We start from the raw sequence: 22,650 nt of genomic DNA, 5'->3' as shown, positions 1-22,650 counted from the left end.
TAAACCCCTAGGCCGATAGCAAACTTCACCATCTAGAAAACAGATCCAATAGTTCATTTGGAAAAATAGAAGCACTCGGTCCTTTCAAAAATCTATTTCCTACAGCATATTGGATTAGGGAGGCTCTGCCTGCTGGGTTTGGCTCTATTTGCCATTAGGAAGACACATGGGAGAGGACAGAACTGCCTCCCCAGAGGTTCCAGACTTTGTCTGGTTTTAGTTGGCAAGTGTGAGGTCTGGATCCACTTTATTTTGACAGAGGTAATGAACAATAATTAACTGTTCTGCTCTAAAACTAGTGTGGCGGCAAGGCATTATGTTAGGTGATGGGATTGATTTTTTTTTTTTTTTTTTTAATGTAAAATGACTTTACGCTTACGGCATCCCGTGATTTAAGAGGTCACAACAAGATTTACAGCGCTGGACCTCACAGGGCACCCAGCCCTGCTGTGTCTGCAGCTTGCACTGGTTTCCCAGTGGCTGGAAGCAAATCATCACCATTAATGCAGCCCCGCTTAATGCCAGGGATCACAGATGTTTGCTCTTGAGCCTGAAGCGTGTGAGATCGGTTAATCTGGCAAACAAATCTAGCTCAGCTCGGTGCAATTTCAGGTAGGTCTTGCTATATCTGGGAATTTAGAGGAAGAAAAGAGGGTGCCGGGTTCCTGGACTGCTGAAGGCTTCACCCCTCCTCGGGAAGTTCCTTGCATTTGGCTGTTGGAGGAATGGACTTGCTGAAACTGCCAGTGCTTGGAAATTCGGATGTTATAGCAGGCATAACCGTAAAAGGTTTGTGTTTAATAACATGCTAGTGCCTAGGGGCACTGATAGGCTTTTCTTTAAATCTGTTTGACAGGGTTGTGAGCCCTTACAACAAGTGCAAGGCGTGCTAATGGCTCACGTGCCAGTGGGAGCTTCCAGCAGTAGATTGCTAAACTTGGCAAAGGTTGCTTGTGTCCCAGTGGGATTGGGGTGGGGACGGCTCTGTGTCTTAACCCAGTTCCAGTGATTGACACAGAGGATGAAATCTGCATGTGGCATCATCTGCTGAGGAAAGATGATGATACTTAAAACTGAGCTAGAAGATCTTACCCTAAAGGAGGGATTTAAATTAAATGGTTCGGTCTGGAATTTCCTTTTTATCCAGGAGGTAGAAAACCCACGTGTATTTCCATTCTTCCCCATAAAAGAGAACTCCAGGAGGGTGGGATTTAAGGAGCACATCACTCATGGGGATTTGCACCTTCCACATGTGGCATCTCTAGACCTAAAGGAGAATCATATGGCAGCAGAGAAAATATTTGTTCTGGTTGCTGTTCTGCAGTGTTTTTCCTCTTCTGGCCTGAACTGTCTCACTTCTCAGTCTTTGCCCCCAGCCCCTCTTCCCCTGCTTTCTGAAGTTCCCTTGAAGGTGTGGATAGGATTCCTGAGGAGCTGACATCCCGTTAGCACCCACCTCCCCCAGCTGAACAGCTAACCCCGGCCCTGCAGCTCGGGTTGGGGGGGCATCTCGCGCCTTCCCTGCTGCCCCGGCCCCCGCGGGTGGCTGGCAGGTTGCTCTCGGAAGCTGTTTCCCCCACGTCTAATTTTATGCATTGCAGCCTTCTCCGCTAGAGACATGTCAGCAAGGATCTACGCTTGGCAGAAATAGCTCTGGGAGAGTAATGACAGCAAAATGGATGCTAAATAGGGACTAGCAGAAGTGCTGTAGCACCGAGGTCAATTATAATCAACTTTCCTGTAACACATCTCTGTTTGTTCCGAGACACGCCAGGATGGGCAGCAGCTGGGGCTGGGAGGTGGTTTGGGGAGTGGGAGCTGTGGAAGACAAGGCTTGGTCAGATGGGCGAGACCATCTCCTCTTCCTTCTGCACCTGCCTTGTTCTTCCTGGGGATGCTGTTCCTCTGCTCTTGCAGCTATCCGAGCAGCTCAGCATCCACTCATCGCTTCCCTTGGCATTGCTGGCCTTTAGCTACGTGCAAACATGGTTTTTAAGATCTCGGGGATGCAGAAGCAATTTTGCAGCCGGTGTGTAAGGAGCAGGGGCACGCAGAAGGGAGATGCTGGCCAGAGGTGCTTGCCGGGGTCCAGCCAAGTTAGGAATGAATCCCTGCGGATGGACGTGGGGGGGTTCAGTGACTCGTCACAAAAGCCTCATGTGACTGAGCCAAGAATAGGACTGCTTAATCCAGGGAGAATTGGGTAAAAGTACATTGTTACACATTAATACATTTGCCTGTGAACTTCGCTTTGGGATCAACACAACAAAGAGAAAAATTCAGAGGAATGGAAGCGTTTCATTATGGCAACCTTTGAAACAAAGCCTCGTGACTTCTGAAAGCATTTCATTTTCAAAGGGGTCTCTTTTTTTTCCTTTCTGAAGCACAAAATGCTTCAACATTTAACCCCCAAAGGAAAGAAAAACAATGTTCTCTGCGGTTTAAATGAAAAAATTCGGGGAAGATTAGGAGTTAATTCACCAAAATCTATTAAAATATTATTTCTTTTATAGAAAATCGGAATTATACACTCACGTTTTTTACCCACATCCCCCTTTCAAATCCATTCTTTACACAGCTCGCTGTTGTCTCTTATCGCTGCCTGGTTCATGAATGATTAACCCTCGCTTCCTTTGAAGGCTGGAGAACAAAACGCCACCGTTCCAAGTCCCTTTTCTTGCTCTGGATGCACTCTGTGGCAAACCCAAGGCACTTTGTACCCTGCCCTGGAATATATTGACTCTTATCAGATGGATCGGGAAGGCAGATGGGATCTTCCTTTATGATAGATGCTCTCTTAGTGAGCATGGAAGAGATGCAGCTCGTGATACCAGCAAACACCTGCTTTATCCCAGTATTCTGGTACCCACGTCTGGAGATGGTTCCCAGCCCTGCTACATCTCGCATAAACACTTTTCCTGAGAACAAACAGCTTTTTTTCCCAGTTGTATATAAACATAGACTGATGTTTTGTTTGTATAAAACTCATGCAAAGCCAGATGCATCCATAGCCTAACTAGTTAGACAGCTTAAAGCTCTTTCATGCCGCTGATGAAATTCTGCAAACTGTAGCTAATTTTTGTGCGTGCGGGTGGAGTTTCTTTCGTTTTGTTTTGGTTTGGTTTGGTTTTTTTCTTCCCAGCAACTGTCTTCTCAAAGCGCCTGTCTGTCCTGAAATTATGTCTCTCTGTGTTTGTCAAATGGGCAGGCACAGCTGGTGGACTTCTCCCCGTGGGTTAAATATTCTGATTGAGAGATCCTGAAGCTCTCAGCTCCTGTCTCCGCATATTAAGGTGACTATCTGCACTGTAGTCAGCTCAGGGCCCTGCAGGAGGGAGAATTAATTAATTAACTAGTTAATTAACTGTCAGGTTGCCAAATGTCTGGAAGAAGTGACAAGACTGCTGTCTCCAGTCAGTCCCCTTGCATTGCTGTCCACTGCTTGTGCCAAAGCATGGTCTCCCATGGTCAGCTGTGCATGGGTAGGTCTTGGTCTTTGTGCATGTTTTTCCCCTTTATCTACAAGATCCTGATCTCTGCTAAAAGAAAAGCCTTTTACTGGGCTTCTGGGGGTGGTTTTTTCTGCGTCCCCCCTATTTTATTACCTCCTGGCCTGCTAACTGCAGTCCAATGTGCCTTTCCCAAACGCTGAGGAGAAGCGGTTGGGTCAAGAGTGCTCGTTGGATGGAGTTGGCTCAACCTGAAGGGATGCAGGTGAGAAAAAGGGAAATAAAATGTTCCTGTTTGGTTTATTTGTGTAATCTGCAGGAATTACTGCAACTCTCCTGCTGTTCCCATGGAAACAGATGTTGAATTGCAGGAAACTGCTACAGGTTTTCAGGACTTTTTTTTTTTTTTTTTTCTTCCTTAAACAGTGACACCTCCTTTATCATTTCCAAGCAGCCTGGAAAAGCTCTCCTTTTTGAGGCACAAATCTGGAACATCCCTGGGCCTTTCTTGTCTTACACATCCCTCGAGATATCCTGGGAGGTCTCCTTAAGTGGCAAGCAAGGCGCTGCCGGGAAAAGATGCCATCGGGAGGAAGGTAAACTCCGCTTTCCTGATGCGTGGTGGTGGTGGGTAGCAGCGTGCATCCCTCCCTCCCTCCCTCCCAGCACCAGTCCTGCGCGGTGGGAAGGGCTCAGTGGCCACCGGTGCGTAGGGCTGTGCAATTCTCACTGCTCAAAAAGCATCTGCTGAGCGAAGCCAACGCCTGCCTTTGTACCAGGGCTCGGGTCTCTGTAGTGCATTGCATAAGCTCCATCCTTCCGAGACAGACAGTTATTTTCCAGCCTGTCAGGTCTGACTCATCCAGCAGGCAAGTCGGCAGGCAGGGATGGAACACCTGGGGCTTTGTGGCCAAGCTGCTGTACCTGTCTCCATGCTTTTGTCCAATTTAAACTTGCCCTCCTCCCCCGCCTTCATCTCTCATTTCATCTTTTGCAGATGTTGACGTGGTGCAGACTGTTCGTCGTGGGAAGGTAAGGCTGCATGCATTCATCTAAGAAATGATGCTGGCCAGTGAAAGGTCAATGAGGGTTTGTTTTTTTTTGGAGTTCCTTTGTTGTTTTGTTCTTAATTGGGTGAATTAAATGCTTATGAAGATGAAAGAGTGTTTTAATAAATTATTAGCATCAGATATATAGGACTATGAGGATTATCAAGGCTTCCTGGCAGAGCCCTGTCAGGGCCACGCCATCTCTGCTCCCTATTTTATCATCATCCATCATTTTATCACAATCCATCATGTTTCTGCTGCCGGCCCGGGGCCCCAGCTGACCCCAGCACCCCACTCACTGAGTGCTGTACACGCAGTGTGGGGAGCCCAACCACAGGCATGAAGCAACAGGTGAAATGGGCAGACAAAAATCAGGAGGGAAAATGAAAATGAGATGAAGGGCTCGAGATCAAACAGCAACGTAAAAAGCCAAAACTATGTAAAAAGCCAAAACTATGCGTACACACCCAAAAAAAGCCCATAAAAAAACCTACCCAACACCCTCTACCCCCAACCCTCCCCCAGATTTAAACCAACCAACCAAAAACCCACCTGGGGTCAAACCCGGTGTCCTGAGCCCGGGCCCCAAAGTGTCCCCCAGTGTCCTGAGCCCAGGAGCTCCAAAACGGTTTGAAACAGCCACCTGCTGCGTGGTTTCAGTGGGTTCTGTAAACCACAGCTTATGGCTGATTTTAAAGTGGAACCCACAGCGTAACGCGGTTGCCAGGGCCACCTGCAGTCTGTCACAGCCCCTTCCCCACCATCACCCAGAAAGGTCACCCAGCATCAGGCAGCTTTGAGCTGGTGCCCAGCACGAGTTCAGCATGGGGATGGAGAGGAGCTCCCCTATGCCTTGAGGACCAGCACATCTCACCAGCTTCCCCTTTCCTCCCCCCATGGAAATGAGCTTTCTGTAGTCAGTTCTTCAGTGGGTTGAGGAGAAGACCTTTTGTGGTTTTTTTTCTCTCTCTCTCTTTTTTTTTTTTTTTAAACCTTCTGGGTTGTAAGCAAGGAGCTTGCAAGCTTGCTGGAAACCTTGCTCACCAGCTGCCTGGACTCATCTATAAACAGTCTGGTAAATAATAATAACTTACAAATACTAAGTGTCCAATAATGCCAGACTGCTAATAGCTCCCCTGTTAAAATCCAGTTTGATGGGGTCTTTTAAAATTTCTGAAGAAGAGAATGCTTTTGTAATAAACATCTTAATGTTAGATTGGCCCTGTGCTTGAGGTTTTTATTTAAATGCAAATTGAATCCTCCCAACGGAAAGCTAACAGGAGATTAAAATAGCTGATAGGAGATGAGAATTTGCTTTATGTAGAGTCATTTGACTCAACTTCTTGTTGATTTCCTCACTTTTCTTATTTTATGGCTAGAGCTGCTTTCAGATAGCTTCCCATCTCCACCAGCTTGAACTATCAGCAAGAATAAACCCTGCCTGGATTGCTACAGGGCTGAACTTGGGGTCAACTCTGGGGGCTTCTGCAAGCCAGGGCTCAGCCTGACACCTCCTCTGGGGACTGTCACTGGTCGGGGCTGCAGGGACAAGAGTGTTGGAGGCACGAGTCCCTCTGACATGGAAACGGAAGCCTCTTCCAGCTCTGGAAGCTGCAGCTTCGAAGGCTGTTGGGTGCTGGAGCACCTGATGCTGCTGCACGGGGACCAGCCGTGCCCCGAGTCATGCTGAGCCGGTGGTCACAGCTGTGTGAGCACAGTGCCGAAAGGAGAAGGCATCCCTGGGGGTGTCAAGGATGTTCAGAGTTCAGGGGGGTCCTGAAGGATTAGAAACATCTGCAAGCGCATCTCTGGGGAGGAGCTCTGAGGCTCGATGGAAGATGTGTTGAAAGGATCTTTCTCTTTTGCTTAGAAATGTTTTTTCGGCAAAGTTATTCTGCAACACTTTTAGAAGAGTGGAGAAGTGGGTCAGGGAAGTGAAAGCCCAGCATGAGCAGCGGGCTGGGAAATGGGACCCCAAAGGGTGCTACATCCCACCGCTGTCTCTGCAGCCTCCGAGCGAGGTGAGCAGAAGCTCTGGGGCTGCTGCTGCCTGAGCTGCCCCCGCTGCGTCCTTGTTTTCCACACGGTGAGTGCCCGTGGGGTGCGTGTCCATCCGATGCCCACACCAGCGCTGGGCTTTTCTCTCCCTGAGCAGTGTGGGGTCCCCCAGCTCCCAGCCGTGACCGGGACCCAGCTTGGGGCAGCCCCCCAGCCCTTCCCTCTGCCTCCTCCCTGGGGCAGCTCCCGCTTTTTAGCTGTAACTCCCTTCTTTTTTCTCATCAATCTGTTTTGGTTTTGCAGGCAGGGAGAGCCCCCGTTAGGGAACACCCTGTGCGAGCCTGGGGAGCCATAAAAGGCTGAAGTATGGGTCTTGTAACGCAGTGTGTACACACACGCACGCACGCACACCCCTGCCTGCTAGCACCGAGGAAAAGACCAGATGGGGAAACACTCTCCCTCTTAATTGTCCTACATATTCGGGAGGGTGAAGATTAGGGCTGCTGGATTTATGCTGATTTTTTTTTTTTTTCTCTCCTCGCATCCCTCCCACGCAGCCCTCCCAACCCTGGCTGCTCCCAGTGCTGCTCGCATCCCCCTCGGCAGTGCTGCGGGGTGCAGGGAGGGACGGAGGGAGCAGGGGAGGAGGGGGATGCTTGGTGGGCACCGAGGATTTGGGTGTTGAAGTGGAAGAGTGTTTGGAGCAGAGAGCCATGCTCCACCTGGACTCAGCACGGTTTCCCAGGAGCTGTGAGTACATCCGAGCTTCCCGAGCCATCCTGGCAGGAGGGAGGGAGTTTCTTGATGGAGGTCAGTGGGTTATGCCTGGGGGGGGGGGAGGGGGGGGGGATGCTTTGGAGGATGCTTCGGAGGAGGATGGCTTTCTCCTGCTGTCAGGCCAGGCTTTTAATAAGCAACCAGAAACAAAGCTTTGAGTTTGTGTTTCCCCCAAAAGAAGTGGGTTAAGGAGGGGGGTGGGGTGTTCCTTTTTTTTTTTTTTTTTTTCCTTTCCTTTTTACTCCCCCAGTAGTCCCTAAATCCCGTTTTTTCAGCCTTTCTCCCAGAGCAGGCCCCGGCAGCTGAGGCAGCCGACAGTGATGGGGGTGTGCCATGAGCTACCCCCAGCTGAGGTCTGGCCCGAGCTCTTTACATTCCCTCCGGAGGGATGCAGCCTAAATACAGAGTAACAGGACCTTTATAAACATAACCAGCGAGGCTGCAGGGCTGGAAAAAGACCTTCTGTGTTTGACCCGTGCAAGAGAAGCTGTTTGTGCAGAGCAGAGGCAGCCTTTGGGGGCAAGGGAGGAGATGCAGGATGCTGGTGGGAATTGGACCAGGGAAGGGGTGCGCTTCAGTCTCGCAGGTGGGTTTTCTCTTCCCTTGATGGAATTATAACTCTCTCCCTTGAGACAGACTGTGGTGTGAACAAATCTTGCCTTGTTCTTCTGATTCTTCAGCCCACCCGGGGACAAAAGGATGGTCTGGGCTCTTTCCCTGTGCTAATGAGTGCCAAAAAAAGAAACTGCTTTTGTCTCTGTCCTGTAGCCTGCTAAAGCTCCTGGCATCCTTCTGATGCACGATTGCCGTGCCGTAAGCCATGGAATATTTCTTTCCACGACCTCTCTGCCTTCCTCCTATTAGCAACTGCAGGAAATTGCTTTTGGCATGATGAGGCTGGAAATGATCTCAAGGGACTGGTAATGGGGGGACGGGGTGAAGCTGGGGAGGAGGTCACATCGGTCGCAGCCTGCTGTCTTCGCCTTCAGACTGCACCTCCTTATGTCTGCAAAGAGGGATGCTCAGAACAGAAGAAATGAAACAAGCTGCTTGTGAGTGCTGCTGCTTTTTCTTTGTTTGGTACAATTAATTCTCTTATAATTGCAATGTTTTTTCTCTTTCCTTTTGCCAGCTGGGTAATTTGCAGGGAACTAGTGGATTTTTTTGTTGTTGTTTTTTTTCTGGGTAGCTGTTACTATGGCAAGGAAACTTGATTCAGTGTGAAGAGAGGTCAGAAATACCAGACTGAACATTTCATGCATGTTCTGTTTAAAGCCTCAGCTGCCAGGGTTTGAACAAGGGGAGAAGTAAAGGCACCAGAGTCCCTGGTTTTCAGAGGTGATTTTTAAAAAGCCTTGTCTGTTTAAAAGTTGGAGTAATTTCAAAACCAAGACTTTGGTATTATATGACCTTGTGGGTGAGGACTGTCTATGGAAAGGCTGTCTGTAGCTTGCTCTGAGGGTCACCAAGAAGCAGTGTTAGGCTGGGTCACGTAGCACCCTGCTGCAGGTGACCACAGCAGCTCTTGGTTTTGCAGGACCCTGCAGGAGAGCGGGCGTTTGCGATGGGAGCTCAGGCTTCTCCCGTGCTGGGGGGGTTACAAAGGTGCCAGACTCTTCCAAAGACCCTGGTTCTGCTCAGAACCATGAATAAGCGGTGAGGATTTGAGAAAAGCCTGTGGGGGTGCTGAGCAATCTGGACTATTATATGATGGGGTTCTGGGCTCCTCTGAAAAATCTTTGGGTAGCAGAGAAATCAGCCTTATCCCTGGGAGAGGGATTTATGGCTCCCTTCAGAGTGCTGAGAGGGGGGAAAATATGGACTTAGAGCCTCCTGGAACATCTGCCCCTGTGAATGTTGTGATTCTTGTTGGCTGTGTCTTCACTGGAATAAGGAAGAAATAAATTCCCTGATTTACAGCAGGGATTGGTATCTGAGCCCACAGGGCCTCTTTGTACTGTGCTAACGTTTATCTGAGAGTGGAAAAGGTGGCTGCACCATGACATTTATACATATCTAGAAGGAAAAGCAGCTCACTTCAATTGTAGTGATTAATGGGGAGGTTTGGGTGCTGCTTCCACAGCTGAAACTTTTTCAAGGTGTTGTTTGAGATGCCCTGTATCCTGCTAACTTCCAGTGCAGGTGAAAACAGCATAAAGAAAATTATCACCGTGTTTCCCCTCCTTTCTCATAGAAAATTACCACCCCATTTCCCCTCCTTTCTCATCACTTGCTGAAAATCCTTGATTCTGGCCGATATAGGATGTGACACCAGGGCAGCTCCAGCTGCAAGTGGTTACTGTTGTTAGGGTTTTGAGGAGGGGCAGGTGGGTGGGGGGTCCCAGCTCTACCAGCAGCTTCCCTGTGTGGGTGACCTGAGCACCCAGCCCAGCAGGGAGCTTCAGCTCAACTCCCAGCAGAGCAGGTATGAGGGTCCCCGGCGAGCATCCTGTGCATGGTGTGCTTGGGCCCTGTGCACAGCATCCTGCGCATCCCACAGCTGGCACCTCTCGCCTTCTCCATCCCTGCTCCTGGGAGCAGGCGAGCAACGGTGGGTGGTCTGGGAGCAGAAACGCTGAGCCACAGGGGACTGATGCTTCCCAGGGGCTGGTCCCTTCTCCAAACCAGGCATTGGATCCTGAGCCTGAAGCAGCACCGGGAAAGCACCCGAGTGCTGGTGTAACTTGGAATTGCGCAGGGAGGAGAGCCAGGAGCAGGCAGGCAGGGCAGAGCTGGACTGTGCCTGGCACCCTTGGCAGCAGGTGAAATTCCTGGGGATCTCCTTTCTGTGTCCCCCCCAGCCTTGTACCGTGACTGCTCTTCGGGACAGCAAGGGCCTCCCTGCACCGAATCCCTTTTAACTGTCTTCAAGCCTGTGCTGTGTCATCTCTCCCTGCTCTTACTCAATAGAGTACAGGCAGCCAAGACAGAGCTGAAATGAAGCTGCTCACTCCTGCCTGGTGCTGAGGAGCAGGAGCTGTGATTTCTTCTCTGTTTTTGTGTGCTATTTCCAGCATGTTGTTGCCCCTGTTCCTGCCTCTCCTGTGACGCCCGTCCTCAGAGCAGTGGGAACCGTCACCGCTCTGGCTAGCGATGCTGGCTGGATGTCGGGCTGCTTTCAGCTCAGCTTTGCAGCCTTTTCCTTGTGTTGGCTGGCACTTGGCAGGACTGCCCCGTGCTTATCTGGTGGGACATTTAGGTGAGTACAAGAGCTTTTTCTCCCAAGGTGGTGGTTTCTCTAATAGGCTTCTCTGTCAGGCTGGTGGCTGGCTGCATCTCTGTCTTAACCTGCTCCTGGTGACAGCAAGGGACATGTGGGCGTCTGGCAACTGGCAGACAATCTGGGGGGCGGTGATGTTCTGGCAGCGCAGCTCCTGGTGGGGCTGTGGCAGGCATCCTGGGTCTGACCCATCCCCAGATCCGCTGATGGGAATCTGGGATCATGCTACTGAAGTCAGCGAAGCTGCGGGTCACTGGGTACGGCTCAGGTGAAGTTGTGGTGGGATGCCAGGAAAAAGCATGGTGGTCTCCTGGATCTTTGTGGTGCCCCTGAGGTGAGGGTTTGGGCGGGTGATGCTCTGCAAGGCACAGCCGGGATCCTTTGCTGGGGCTGCAGAAATGCTGGAGGCTTGTTGGGGTCAGTTGGACAAACATGATATAGCATCAGTTCGCACGGAGTTGTATCTGCCTCGGGCTGAGTGAGGATTAGGGGTCTCTCCCTGTTTCTAGCCCTGTCCCCCTCCCTGGAGTGAGTGTGTAAGTGTGGCTGGGAGTACACTGATGTCTCAGGGTGGATATCTTCAGCATGAGTATTGAAATGAGGAATTTGGGAGTATCTCCGTGGCTTTTCATCTTCTGGGGCCTTTTTGCATTTCCTTTAATTCGGAGAGGTGTAAATAGGACCCCTTTTCACTCCGCTTGTGCGATGCGATATTGAGGGTCGTGCATCAGCTTGAAGAACACCCTGATGGCTGAAGGGTGGAGGTTTTGCCTCCGGCGGGGTTGTGTGCTGACCCTCTGCAGCTGAGGGAATTCCAGAATTCCAACCTGGAGTGGCAAAACTTCTAAATCCTGGAGAGAGGTGAGAAAGGAAGGAGAGGGAAAGCAGCCACAGTCCGCAGCACCAAGCGCTGAGATCCTGAGATCTCTCTCCCTGTTCAGCCCGTCTATCACTTCAACACCCACCAGCACATATCTCTTATAAATCACAAATCGTTGCAGGTAATAAATGCCACTAAACCAGGGGCTCTTTAAAATGAGCCCAATGTAACCTGTGAGGTGAGGAGTGGCCTCTCCTTGGAGGGAGCACCTGGGTGCTGCAACACGGGGAGCTCACCCAGGGGTCCTGCTCTCCCACCTGAGCCCTGTCACCCTGCCGGTGGGTGCTGCAGGGCTCTCCCTGCCCAGCTGTGCTCCACAGCCTCTTGGCAAAGCCCCTCGGGGTGTGTGTGTGGGTGCTGAGCTGTTGAAACAAGGGTTTCTCTCCTGCAGGAGTCAGAGCTGGGCACCAGAGTGGGCTCAGCACCGTGCCTGCCATCTCCTCCGATAGCAAAGCAATTACCATGCATTTCGATTTTAATGTAGCCGTTGAAGAAAAAAATGTTAATGCTTCCAATTTGTGTGGTATAATTAAGTGATAATTCCCTCTGCCTGGGAGGAGAGCGTGGCTGCAGCGCACGGGGGTGTTGGGTCAGCACATTTTGGCAGCTCCCAGCTCCTACGGTGCAGTGCTGGCATTGCTTCCCGCTGAGATCCAGGTGATGCTGGAGAGGCAGAGACAAAGGGTGTGGGTACAGTGCTTCAGACTGACCTTGATTTTCTTTAAAGAGCATGAAAGAGAAGAATAGCAAGTTATTTGTATGCTAAGGCAGCTGAATTGATGCAGAGCCTTGTGTTGCTGCTGCTGCTGCTGCTGCATGGTGGCTCTCTGGACCACAGCTGGGCTGAATTTGCAGGTCTTTGCCTGTTCTCATGAAGGACCTGCCCAGCACTCCACAGAAATATGCAGCCATCTCCAAGTGCTTTGAATAGCACTGTGTGCTGGTATGTTGAAAAAGAAATTTATTTTAGACAATTATGCTTCAGTTTTGGATAGCCTTAATGACAGCCGAGAAACTGTCTGGCACCAGCCGTGAGTTTCTGCTTCTGTCAGACATTTGAGTGATGCTGATTGTGTCTCATCTGCGTTTTTTCATTGAAGAAATGGAGGCACAGGGCAGGAAAATTACTTCTCGGAGGTCAGGATGCAAATTTGTCATGCTCCTGGAAATAGGAGCTGGCTCTGCTTTTCTAATTTGCTGGCCCGTGCTGAACTTGTCATGGTAGTGCATGAAATTCGCCTGGAAAGGGAATAAACTATTCATGAAAGGAATAGTCCAGAGATGCTTAAACTGCCAAGACAAACCCACCTGAGCTGGTCGGGTGGCGGGTGGTGATGCACATCGGATGACAAGGCATTGAAGGGAAGGGAGACCAACAGCTGGTGAGCAGGTCTGCTGCTTGTCCCTTTCTCCTCTGCTGCTGGGGAGAGGCACAGTGTGGCTTGACTTGCTGCTGCTTTTCATCATTGCTTTTGTGTTCCTTTGTACCGGGGATGTGCGCATGTGCCTGTGCTGGGTCCTGCTGCTGGAGGGTTACAGCCCAAGGAGCATCCATGAGTTTATGAACCACGTTCTTTATGCAATAACTGATGTTTAGCTAACTACTGAAATGTATTTGGGAGAATAAGTTAAAAATAAACAGCCCTGTTTGAATTGATCAGTTCCCATGCCAGCTCAGATTTACATGAAGAGACTTTTGATGGTGCTCGATCCAGCTGTTGGGGACCTGTTTCACTGATGCTTTTCCATCAGCCTCCTCTAATTCACACTTTCAGAGGAGATGTAGGAAGTAACATGACCATGGAAACGGATCTTCCCTTCAGATGGGCCCTGCAGGCTCAGCCCCGAGGCAGAGATGAGGAGTTTGTGGGGATGCTGCACTGTAGCTGTCTGAGATAACCGCAAACACCCTGGCTCTGGTCCAAGGGCCACCTCTGTCTCCCTGCTTACCCGACAGGCATGAATTTACAGAAGCAATAACGTGGTGTGCCGCATGCAGGATGAGTCTGGGGTACAGCAGCAACAGCCCGTGTGGATCTGCCCTGCGAGCAGCCTGGTGCATCCCAGGGCTTCTCCCCTTCCAGGGGGATCTGCCTCATTGCCTCACGCTGTGGTCCCCGGAAAGCATCAGGATACCCACTCGGATGATGAAGGCGCTGTAGGTGGCTGTTGCTAAGCTACAGGCTGTCTGCTCTGGCTGTCAGAGGGCTCCCAGAGCTGAAGGGCTGTGGTCAGACCTGGGGAGTAAGCACTGTGGCAGGGCAAGGCGGTGGGGTTCAGAGTGGAGATGACCTGTTCATGGGTCAGGGAGTTTTGCAAAGCCCACTTGTTTTCTCTCTGCTCCAGATGAAGCAGCAGGAAACAAGTCTGGTTCTCCTTTTTGGGAGAAGGGAGTCCATCCCCTTAAGAAACCCAAGGGCTGTACTAGTTCGTTGCTTTATTTGTGCTTGGGTGTCTTAGGAGAGAGAAAGTTGGCTCTTTGCATCCCATCCCACATCCCCACTGCTGTATCAGAAGAAAAAACACCCGCAAGCAGCGAGTGGGCTGAGGCACTGGCCCTGGGCTGGCTGTCAGCCAGGGGGCAGGGATGTGGGTCCAGGGGGCAGGGATGTGGGTCCAGGAGCAGAGCCCTGCTCTGCTGCCAGGGAAGCTCTTTACCAGGGGCTCGGTGGGACCTCAGCACCCACAGGGAAAAGTCTCAGGCGTCTGTGCATGGGGAAAAGAAGGAATGATGCTGTCCTAGACCAGAGCGGCGCTCGGCCAGGAGTTTGCCTTCTTTGGGTTTTCTTGGCAACTGCTCACTCTGCCCTACAGTCCTGCCTCCGAAGGCTTGTGCAGGCAGCGTGTGCTGGGAGAGGCTGCGTCTGCAAGGGCACAGATAAATCTTACTTTGTTTTAAGGGCAATTGTTAAACAACTCCAGTTACGCAGTGCAGGTGAGGTTGCTCAGTGTGAAACGCACCTTATTCCATGCTGGGTGAGCGAGCAAGCCCCTGCCTTTGTTCCTTTCTGTTTGTCCTCTCTCTGTCCTCCTGCGCTAATTAATCTCATCTGCGTGCTTAAAGGCCTTTCCGAGAGAAGGAATGAAAAAAGACCGTGGGTTTCCAGCAAGAGCTTGTGCCTCTCCCTGCTGGGCTGGATCCCTTACAGCTCCGCAGATGCTCTCTGGATCCCTTACAGCTCCGCAGTGTGGGGCTGGAGAGGGAGTGCTGGCTTTCGCCTTCCCCAGCCGGGGATTCCTGGGGCAGGTTCTCCCCAGGTTCTGCCTGAGGACGTACACAGGGGTCAGGAGGAATAATCAGGTCAGAGAAGGAGGATGCAAGGAAAAGTTCTCCAGCAGGCAGGAGGACAGCCAGGGAAGTGAGCAGACAGCTTGCAGCCTCCTCAGTTTGAATGTCGCTTGGGGGCGGGGATGCTCAGGAAACAGGATAACAAACTGACTCCAACCTCTCTTGCCTTTTTTTTTTTTTTTTTTTTTCCTCTCCTTCCTCCCTCTTTTGTTTTGTTTTATTTTTAGGATCAGTCTTGGCGTGAGCTTGAAGCCGATCTGGAACTGCAGGATTAATGGAGACGCAATGAGAGGTACCGGTCACTGATGCTCTGTGTCAGGGGGTGGCAGAGGGGATGGGGGATGCTCAGCTCCCTGCCCTGCATCCTGAAGGGGCAGGGTGGGTATTTGCACTTCGTGTTTCTCCCTTATTTTTCCCTGGCACTTCCCTGCTCTGTTTTGCAGCATAGCCAGCCCCCTCCCTTGGGCCGGGACCGATGCTGCCTCGCCGCAGCAGCCACCATGGAGGTAGCTAATACCAAAGATTTCCAGTGGAAAACCCTCGCCCCGCTCCCAAGCAGCAGGGTCTACTCGACACTGGTGGAAGCCGGCGGGCAGGTGTTTGCCATCGGGGGCTGCGATGACAACGGTGTCCCCATGGACTGCTTCGAGGTCTACTCCCCCGAGGCTGACCAGTGGACCTCGCTGCCGGCCATGCCCACGGCCCGAGCAGGGGTGGCCGTGGTCACCTTGGGCAAGAGGATCATGGTGATAGGAGGGGTTGGAGTGAATCAGATGCCGCTGAAGATAGTGGAGATGTACAACATAGATGAGGGCAAGTGGAAGAAGAGGAACTCGCTGAGAGAGGCAGCCATGGGCATCTCGGTGACTGCAAAAGGCAAGGAGGGTTCTGTCCCTGCTGTGCCCTCCCAGGGCAGGGTGGGATGGTGGTGGGGTGGGCAGGGTTAGCATCGGCTGATGCATCAGGCACAGAAGCTCTCTGGGCAATGGCACACTGTTACATTGTTCTCCAAAACCTTTTCTGGGCTTCTAGAAGTATTTGTCATATCCCACCTGCTAAAGATGACTCTTCTGTAGGCATCCAGTTAAACTCAGGGGTTGCCCAGTACCATCAGCCCTGCAGCTGTGAGAGCAGTGGCTGTGCTGGCACCTGGGGGTATTTCAGACAGGCCCAAGCTCCAAGGTCTCAAATAAAACCTCTCCATGGTTTTGTAGTAAATTCTGGTCTTTGTGTGCTGCAGATCCTGGAAAAATAGGAACAGTGCTGCTGGCCGAGTGCAGCCAGGCTGGGAGGACGTGGCTGAGCTGCAGAGCCAGGGTGAAGGTCTCAGAGCCGCGGAATAGCTTTGATTTGAAGAGACATCTCTGGTCCAAACCCGGAACTGGCCAGAAGAAAGTCAGCTTCATGGTGGTGGGGTCAAACCATCGTACAAGGAGGGGAAGCAGCTGGCCTCGTGGGGGGCTCCTGTGTAGCTCCCTCTGAAAGCTTAACCACTGCCTTGAACAGGGCTTGTTAAACGGCTGCAAGGCTCTGCCTTATCAGCCCATCTCATTTTTTAATTTCTAAGCAGAGACACGGAGCATTGATTTCCTTTAGCATGCTCTCCCGTGCTTTGAAAAGCCTGAGACTGGGAGTTGTGTTCCCAAGCAGCGTGCCTGAGGTCGGCCAGCTTTCCGCCGTGCCCGGGATTACGAATCTAATCTCCAGGCAGCTTCTTTGAAAGCTGCTTGGTTTGTTTGCTTAAGTGGGTTTAAAAGCTACCATCAAGGAATGCTTAAAAATAATATTTACCATCTTGGAGATGATTTTTCTCTCTGAGTATAAGCTTGCTTGACTGATATGGCAGGGTCAGTTTGGTGTGAGAGGCCGGGAACAGAAATAGCTGCCCAAATCCTTGCAGCGCGCAGGCTGGGCTCTGCTTTTCCAGCTGCTTTGTAAGGCTGCCCACAAAGGGCAAGGCTGCTGTCGCTGCTCTCCTGAATCTTGTCTGTGAAGTGCTTGTTGAAGGAGATAACGTGGGTGCTGTGCAGGTGGGACTCCGTTTTGGAGAGCCAGGTTTGCTGATAGCCAGAGGTTGGATGTGGCTGCTAGGGATTTGGTGAGGAACAAGTAGCCTCAGTGCCTTGGCTCTGGGTCCTCTGGTCTGGGTGGCAGAGCTGCCATCCTGTGCCAGACCTCGGCGGGGCAAAGCAGGAGCTGAGCTGAGGAGCAGCAGCCACTGATGGGGGAGAGCATCAGCATTCCTGCAGGGACCAGAAGGATGCTGCGTTCCCCTCTGCCCTGGGGATGGGAGCTCGGGACATGCACAGGGCCTGGGCAGGAGCGAACAATTCTGGTCCACACCATATGATGGCACGTGCCTTTTTGCAAGGGGCTATTTCTGATGCTTTCCTATAATAACGTGGGATTATTTTATTTTTTTCCCCCTCTTCTTGGCCCTCTCCAGACTACAGAGTCTATGCGGCTGGTGGGATGGGATCTGACCTGCGGCCGCACAACTACCTGCAGCACTACGACATGCTCAAGGACATCTGGGTGTCACTGGCAGCCATGCCCACACCCAGGTACGCTGCCACATCCTTCCTGCGAGGCACCAAGATCTACGTGCTGGGTAAGAAGCGGTCCTGCCTCCTCCTACTCTTCCTTGGGCAGCAGCTCCTTTGATCTGAGCACTTAGAAACCTCCCTGGAAGAGTCTTTTGGGAAAGCTCTTCTCCATCACTGCCTGCTTTCTCACGCATTCAGAACCACCAGGCTTGCAGCTGTAGGTTTTGAGTGGGGCTAGTGCTGGGTTTGGATTCACAGCTCCCGAGCCAGCACCCACGAGAGCCCCTTGCACCCTTGAATGCCCCCAGAGCTCGCAGGTCCCAGTGACCTCCCCTGTCCCAGGCCCATCCATGGCTGCTGGCAGCTGAGGGTCCAGCTGATCTGTGCCACCTCAATTTGCAGTCCTGCAACTGCGCTAACAGCCCTTGCCCTCAACTAGTGAGTAAAAATACTTCCATGTGTTTTATATCGGCAGAGTACCCTGCAGCTTCACAAAGGGTCTGCCTTTGGCAGAGGAAAGACCTGTTGTAGCTGGGAAACACTGGACTAAGCCTTTTGCAGGGGACTATTTTCGTAAGTTTCACTTTATGGAAAGGGTAACTAAGGCAGGGAAATGCTGCCGTTCACTTGTCGCCAAGTGGCATATCAGGATCAAACCACAGAAGTCCCGATGGCTCGAACGGCCAGACAGCCCTGGCTTTCTTTAGGGGTTACCAGAAAAGACTCTTTGATCTATTTTGCAGTTTGCTTGCTGCTGGCAAACAGTTTGTGGGCCCAATAGCGAGCACAGGCTCTGCCTTCAAAGGCACGCTGAGAGCATCTGAGCTGAGAATAGCTGTATTCATCTGCGTCTGAGGGGTGGAAGAATAATGCGCATCTTTGGTGGCGGTGGCAGCAGCTGCTCTGGCTCTCCTGCTCCATCAGGAGCTTGGCAGCCAGGCCAGGGCTTGCTGGGTTGCACTGGCACTGAACTCATCTGAATTGCAAAGGCTCCCTGAGCGCTGATCCCTGCTCTGCTGTGAATTTGTCTTGATTTAATCGGTGCATACTAAACACCTTCCTGTGCCAGCGACCTGCTGCTGCCGGTGTGGAGGGGTGTGATGCGCTGAAAAATGAAGCGTTTCCATGCCATGAACCTGCAGTTGAAGGAGAGGGTGTGCAAGAGTGAGGAGTTACCTGGCTCAGCAGCCTCTCCCACCAGTGACTTGAGACCTGAGGACATCATAGGGGCTAGCAGCTCTCTTGCTCCCAGCTTGCTCCAGGAGGCTCCTCTGGTTCCTGCTGCCGTTGGCTTTGCGCTACGAGCCAAGCTGACCCTTTCCTTTCCATCTCCCCTGCCCCAGGTGGAAGGCAATCCAAGTACGCTGTCAACGCCTTCGAGGTCTTTGACACGGAGACCAGATCGTGGACCAAGTTTCCCAACATCCCCAACAAAAGGGCCTTCTCCAGCTTCGTGCCCACAGAAGACAAACTCTTCAGTCTGGGGGGCCTGCGGCAGGGACGGCTCTACCGGCAGCCCAAGTTCATGAGGACTGTGGACATGTTTGACATGGAACAAGGTGGGGGCCATCCCAGCTCTGTCCTGTACAGAGGAGCAGGGTGGGTGGCACATAAGGCTGGGCTTTGGGGCTTTGCAGAACGCAGAGCTCTCATCTGCTGAGTCCTGGGACTGCTGGTGCCTTGAGCTCCGCCACGAGGAAAGCCTGCAGTCAGGGTTAACAAGCCAAGGCAGCAGACCGTGGTCCTGAGGCAGCTGGGTTCAGCAGCTCCCTCCCGACGTGGTGGTGGGGAAGCTGGCCCCTGTGTCATTTTTTGTTTTGGGGTTTTGTTACCCCAAGGCACAGCAGCAAAACTGCACTTCCACAAGCAAGTAGGTCAGAGAGGCGGGTGGTTTCCCAGGGGTGGATGCTCCTGTAATACCCAGTCTGTCCTGTCCCTCCCAGGTGGCTGGATGAAGATGGAGCGTTCCCTCTACCTGAAGAAAAGGCGAGCAGACTTTGTGGCTGGCTACCTGAAAGGCAGAGTTGTCGTGGCTGGGGGACTAGGTGAGGCACTGGGGATGGTGGTAACGCTTTAAAAGCATATGTGAGTCGCGTGTTATCATTACAGAGAGGAGAGATGCTGGCCTGAGGGAGCAGGGAAAACAGACCCCAGAGTGGGATGGGGTCCAGAGCACAGACACTGTCCCACAGCAGACAAGGGATGCTTGCCGGTGCTTCCTGGGTGACCTACTGCCTCAATTTGTGCTTGCAGGAAACCAGCCGACCGTTCTGGAGTCCACAGAAGCCTTCCACCCCGAGAAAAACAAGTGGGAGAGCCTGCCCCCCATGCCCACCCCGCGCTGCGCCTGCTCCAGCATCGTGGTGCGCAACTGCCTGCTGGCCATCGGTGGGGTGAGCCAGGGCCTGAGCAGTGCCGTGGAGGCCCTCTGCCTCTCCGATTCCTAGCTGGCTGCTGCCGGCGGAGGACCCTGCAGCAGTGGTGGTGGTGCTGGGCAGGTCCTGGCAGCGCTGAGGCTGGTGAGCACCACCCAGACTGCCCTGGCAGCTCGGCTCTGCTTTGGAGCCTGCAGCCACAGGGCTGCTGTTCCTCTCCATCCCAGGCACTGCTGGTCCAGCCCCATGGAGGGAAGAGCACTTTGGCCAGGGGTCCCCTCTGGTGGTCTTCAGTGCTCTGTGGGGAAACCCAGATGAAGGAACTGCTCGCAGCGCTGGTGTGCCGTGTCTCCTGCCAGCTGGAAGGACGCTGGAGACTGGGGCATGGGCAGTGTCTCCCTGCCACCGTCCTGACCCACTACCAAAGGCGGCATGTTCAGAGGTGTTAGGGGTATCCCCACAGGTCGGTGGTAGCTCAGGGAGAACCGGTGTGGTGTTGCCCTCTTAGAGCGTCCTGGGATCTGTGCGTGCTTCCCTGCGTGGATCCTCTTGGCTTGCAACAAGGGAAACTCCTAGCGTGCAGCCAGATTCAGGGGATTGTTCTTCTGCCTTCATAGCAAGGCTTTTCCTGCCAACCTGTAGCATCTGCCTGTCGCTTTGGCAGAAGCTGGAGTGAGGGGCTCCTGGTGCTCCTGGGAGGGATGAATGCCCAAGGGACTGTTTTGGTTAGAGGGAAGACCTCACTTTTGGCACAGGACTAGCACAGATACTGCCTTTGCTGGGTTTCATGTGGGGATGGCCTCAGCCTACAATGTTCCAACCTGGGTTTTAGCTCCTTTTGATGATTTAGGATCTCCTGGTCAGCCCTGGGAGAGAGGAGCAGAACTGAACTCTGGTTCTGGGGGCTGGCTTTGACCGTGGCTTTGCTGGCAGTGAAGCTAGAAGCCCCTGGCTGTTGCCCCCTCTCTGGTTTTGCTCTTGCCGGGCAGTTGCCGGGAGGGATGACCGAGCCGTCCGGTTACAATTCCAGCTTGTAGCAGCTGCACCATTAAAAGCTCTTTTCGGCAAAACCCTTGGAGCAGCCCAGCTACGCACTTCTGGGGCTTGTGATGGCGTGAAAATACGGGATCCAGACTGAAAACGGGGAGCGGGGGGACCGCGGTGGTGCGTGCCCCATCCCTTGTTCCTTCCCGAGGTGGCACATCCCCCTTTCCAGCGGTGCCCGGCGGGGAGGGGGTGGCGGCCGCCGGGGGCTCGGCCGTGCCGGGCGCTGCGGAGCACCGGGGCCACCGTGCGGCGGCCGCGGCAACGGCAGGGGCGGCCCGGGGGGGCGGGGGTCGCTGCGGCCCCGGGATGCCCCAGGCGAGCAGTGACCGGCCCCACCGGCTGCATCTGCCCCGGTGGGAGCCGGCCGGTGCCCTCCGGCCCCTCGGTGCTGGGGGGGTCGCGGGTGGCTGCTTTGGAGCGCAGCCCTGTCAGCTCCCCGGTCCCCTCTCTCTGATCTCCAAATGCTGCGGAGCTCAGATGAAAGGGGAAAAGCACCAACTCTGCCACCACCAACCCGCTCGCTAATGATTTACATCCCACCTGCTTGTCTCTGGCTGCGTATGTTGGCAGAACAGCGCCTGTCCCCATCCTCTGTCATGTTCCCATCTGTGGCCCTGGTGCTTTGCTGGGGTTTTTTGCATCGTGTTTTGGAAGGTTGTAGAAATGCAAAGAGCAAACGGCAGAAAGGAGCTCTACCCCGATGCAGATACACAGCTCCGGCCAGGGTGGTGGAGCAGGTCACAGCAGTGCTGGGTTGTGCTTTAGGCCCCTGGTGAGGAGCACGGAGCCCAGTGGGGACGATCTTGACATGGTGCCACTGGGGAGGGCTCCAGGGTGAGAAGTGCTGGGGGGTGAGGCTGCAGGGATGGTGAGCGGGGCACTGGGGCCAGGCGTTTCTGTCTAATGGCATCCCTGGGTGATTAAAGGTCTGGTGGGTCTAGCAGAGCCGAGGGAAGGTGCTAAGAGCATCCCTCTCTGCGCGTGCAGCCCTGGGGGTGCTGCCTCCTGACCCCAGAAGGCTCATAAAACATCCCTTTGAACTGTAAAAATTTGAGGATGGCGGAGGCTTGGAGGGAAAGGGGGAGCCTTCCCTTCTAGAAGAAACCCCGTGTCTCCTGGCACAGCAGATCTCCATTTCAGCTGCCTCCGCGCAGCCGAGAGTCTCTAGCAATTAATGAAGTGTTTTCCTTTGTCCTTAAGGAACCTTTCCCACACACAGCACAGCCTGCTGCTCCTCTGCTCTTGCTTTCTCATTAGCCCTGAGCCCTGCTTATTGCGGCGAGGCCGCGCTGGTCATGGCTTAGGGTTTGGTGCCACTGTGCTGGCTTTGTTAAGCTGGAGCAAGGGGAGGAGGAATCCGCTCCTTTTGTCTGGCTGCAGCACAGCTGGAGGCTGATCCTTTGCTTTCTCCCTCCAGAAAGGCTGAAGAGAGTGACAGACAAAGCACCGTCATGGGAGCAAACCCGCTCTAGGACTTAATGAAGAGATGTCACGGGCTGGGGACAAGGCTGGGGGGAGACAGTCCATAATCAAAGGCAGGGATGTGCCGAGCATTTAGAGAAGGAGAGAAAGAAAAGCTCTCTGAGTCACAGCATAGACAGAAGTAGATCCGGGTCTGCTGCCTTTGTAGTGAAACCCAAGCTCTGGTCACCAGACAGGGTCCCTGCTATGTCCCCAGAGCTGCCGTGTCCCCAGCCAGCGGCAGGTCGCTCTGTGGCACTGGCCGCTCCTGGCTGAGGGCCCTTTTCCCCATGGTGGTGCTATGCAGAGCTAAGTTTTAACAAGAGCTTGAAATCTAGATGTCATTTGGACTTTTCCAGGTGTAGTTCCCACCCTGAGCAGCTCTCTCAGGAGTTTGTTTCCATGTCTGTCCCCATTTCAGGGGCTGGGGGGCTTCCCAAGCAGCCGTGAGCTCTTGCTTGCAACCCCCAGCATGTTCTGCAGCCTCCCCCTGCTCTGTCTGCTGGCTGCTCCCCAAGACCTGCTGGGAAAGGCAGCTGCCAAGACTTCAGACACTTCC

General features: G+C 53.0%; 1 protein-coding gene and 1 long non-coding RNA gene across 3 annotated transcripts; both read left to right on the top strand.

Annotated features, from left to right (window-relative positions):
• The first annotated feature begins 454 nt into the window (after nt 1-454).
• LOC114014205 (uncharacterized) lies at nt 455-5,400 on the top strand. 2 transcript variants are annotated; one of them, XR_008749979.1, is made up of 3 exons: nt 455-612; nt 3,876-4,045; nt 4,447-5,400. It is a non-coding gene; the product is annotated as an uncharacterized LOC114014205 (long non-coding RNA). The 2 variants fall into 2 exon arrangements; XR_008749978.1 differs by lacking the exon at nt 455-612 and adding an exon at nt 3,114-3,293.
• A 2,097-nt stretch (nt 5,401-7,497) lies between these two features.
• On the top strand, nt 7,498-22,197 carry KLHDC8A (kelch domain containing 8A). Its single transcript, XM_027797127.2, has 7 exons — nt 7,498-10,472; nt 14,890-14,954; nt 15,106-15,538; nt 17,109-17,273; nt 18,552-18,767; nt 19,152-19,253; nt 19,462-22,197. The coding sequence occupies exons 3-7, from the start codon at nt 15,163-15,165 to the stop codon at nt 19,653-19,655; spliced, it is 1,053 nt and encodes a 350-aa protein (XP_027652928.2). The 5' UTR covers nt 7,498-10,472; nt 14,890-14,954; nt 15,106-15,162; the 3' UTR covers nt 19,656-22,197.
• Nucleotides 22,198-22,650: the final 453 nt, after the last annotated feature.

This window comes from Falco peregrinus, chromosome 16 (assembly GCF_023634155.1).
Source record: "Falco peregrinus isolate bFalPer1 chromosome 16, bFalPer1.pri, whole genome shotgun sequence".
Taxonomy (NCBI): domain Eukaryota; kingdom Metazoa; phylum Chordata; class Aves; order Falconiformes; family Falconidae; genus Falco; species Falco peregrinus.
This window is presented reverse-complemented; position numbering and strand designations above follow the sequence as displayed.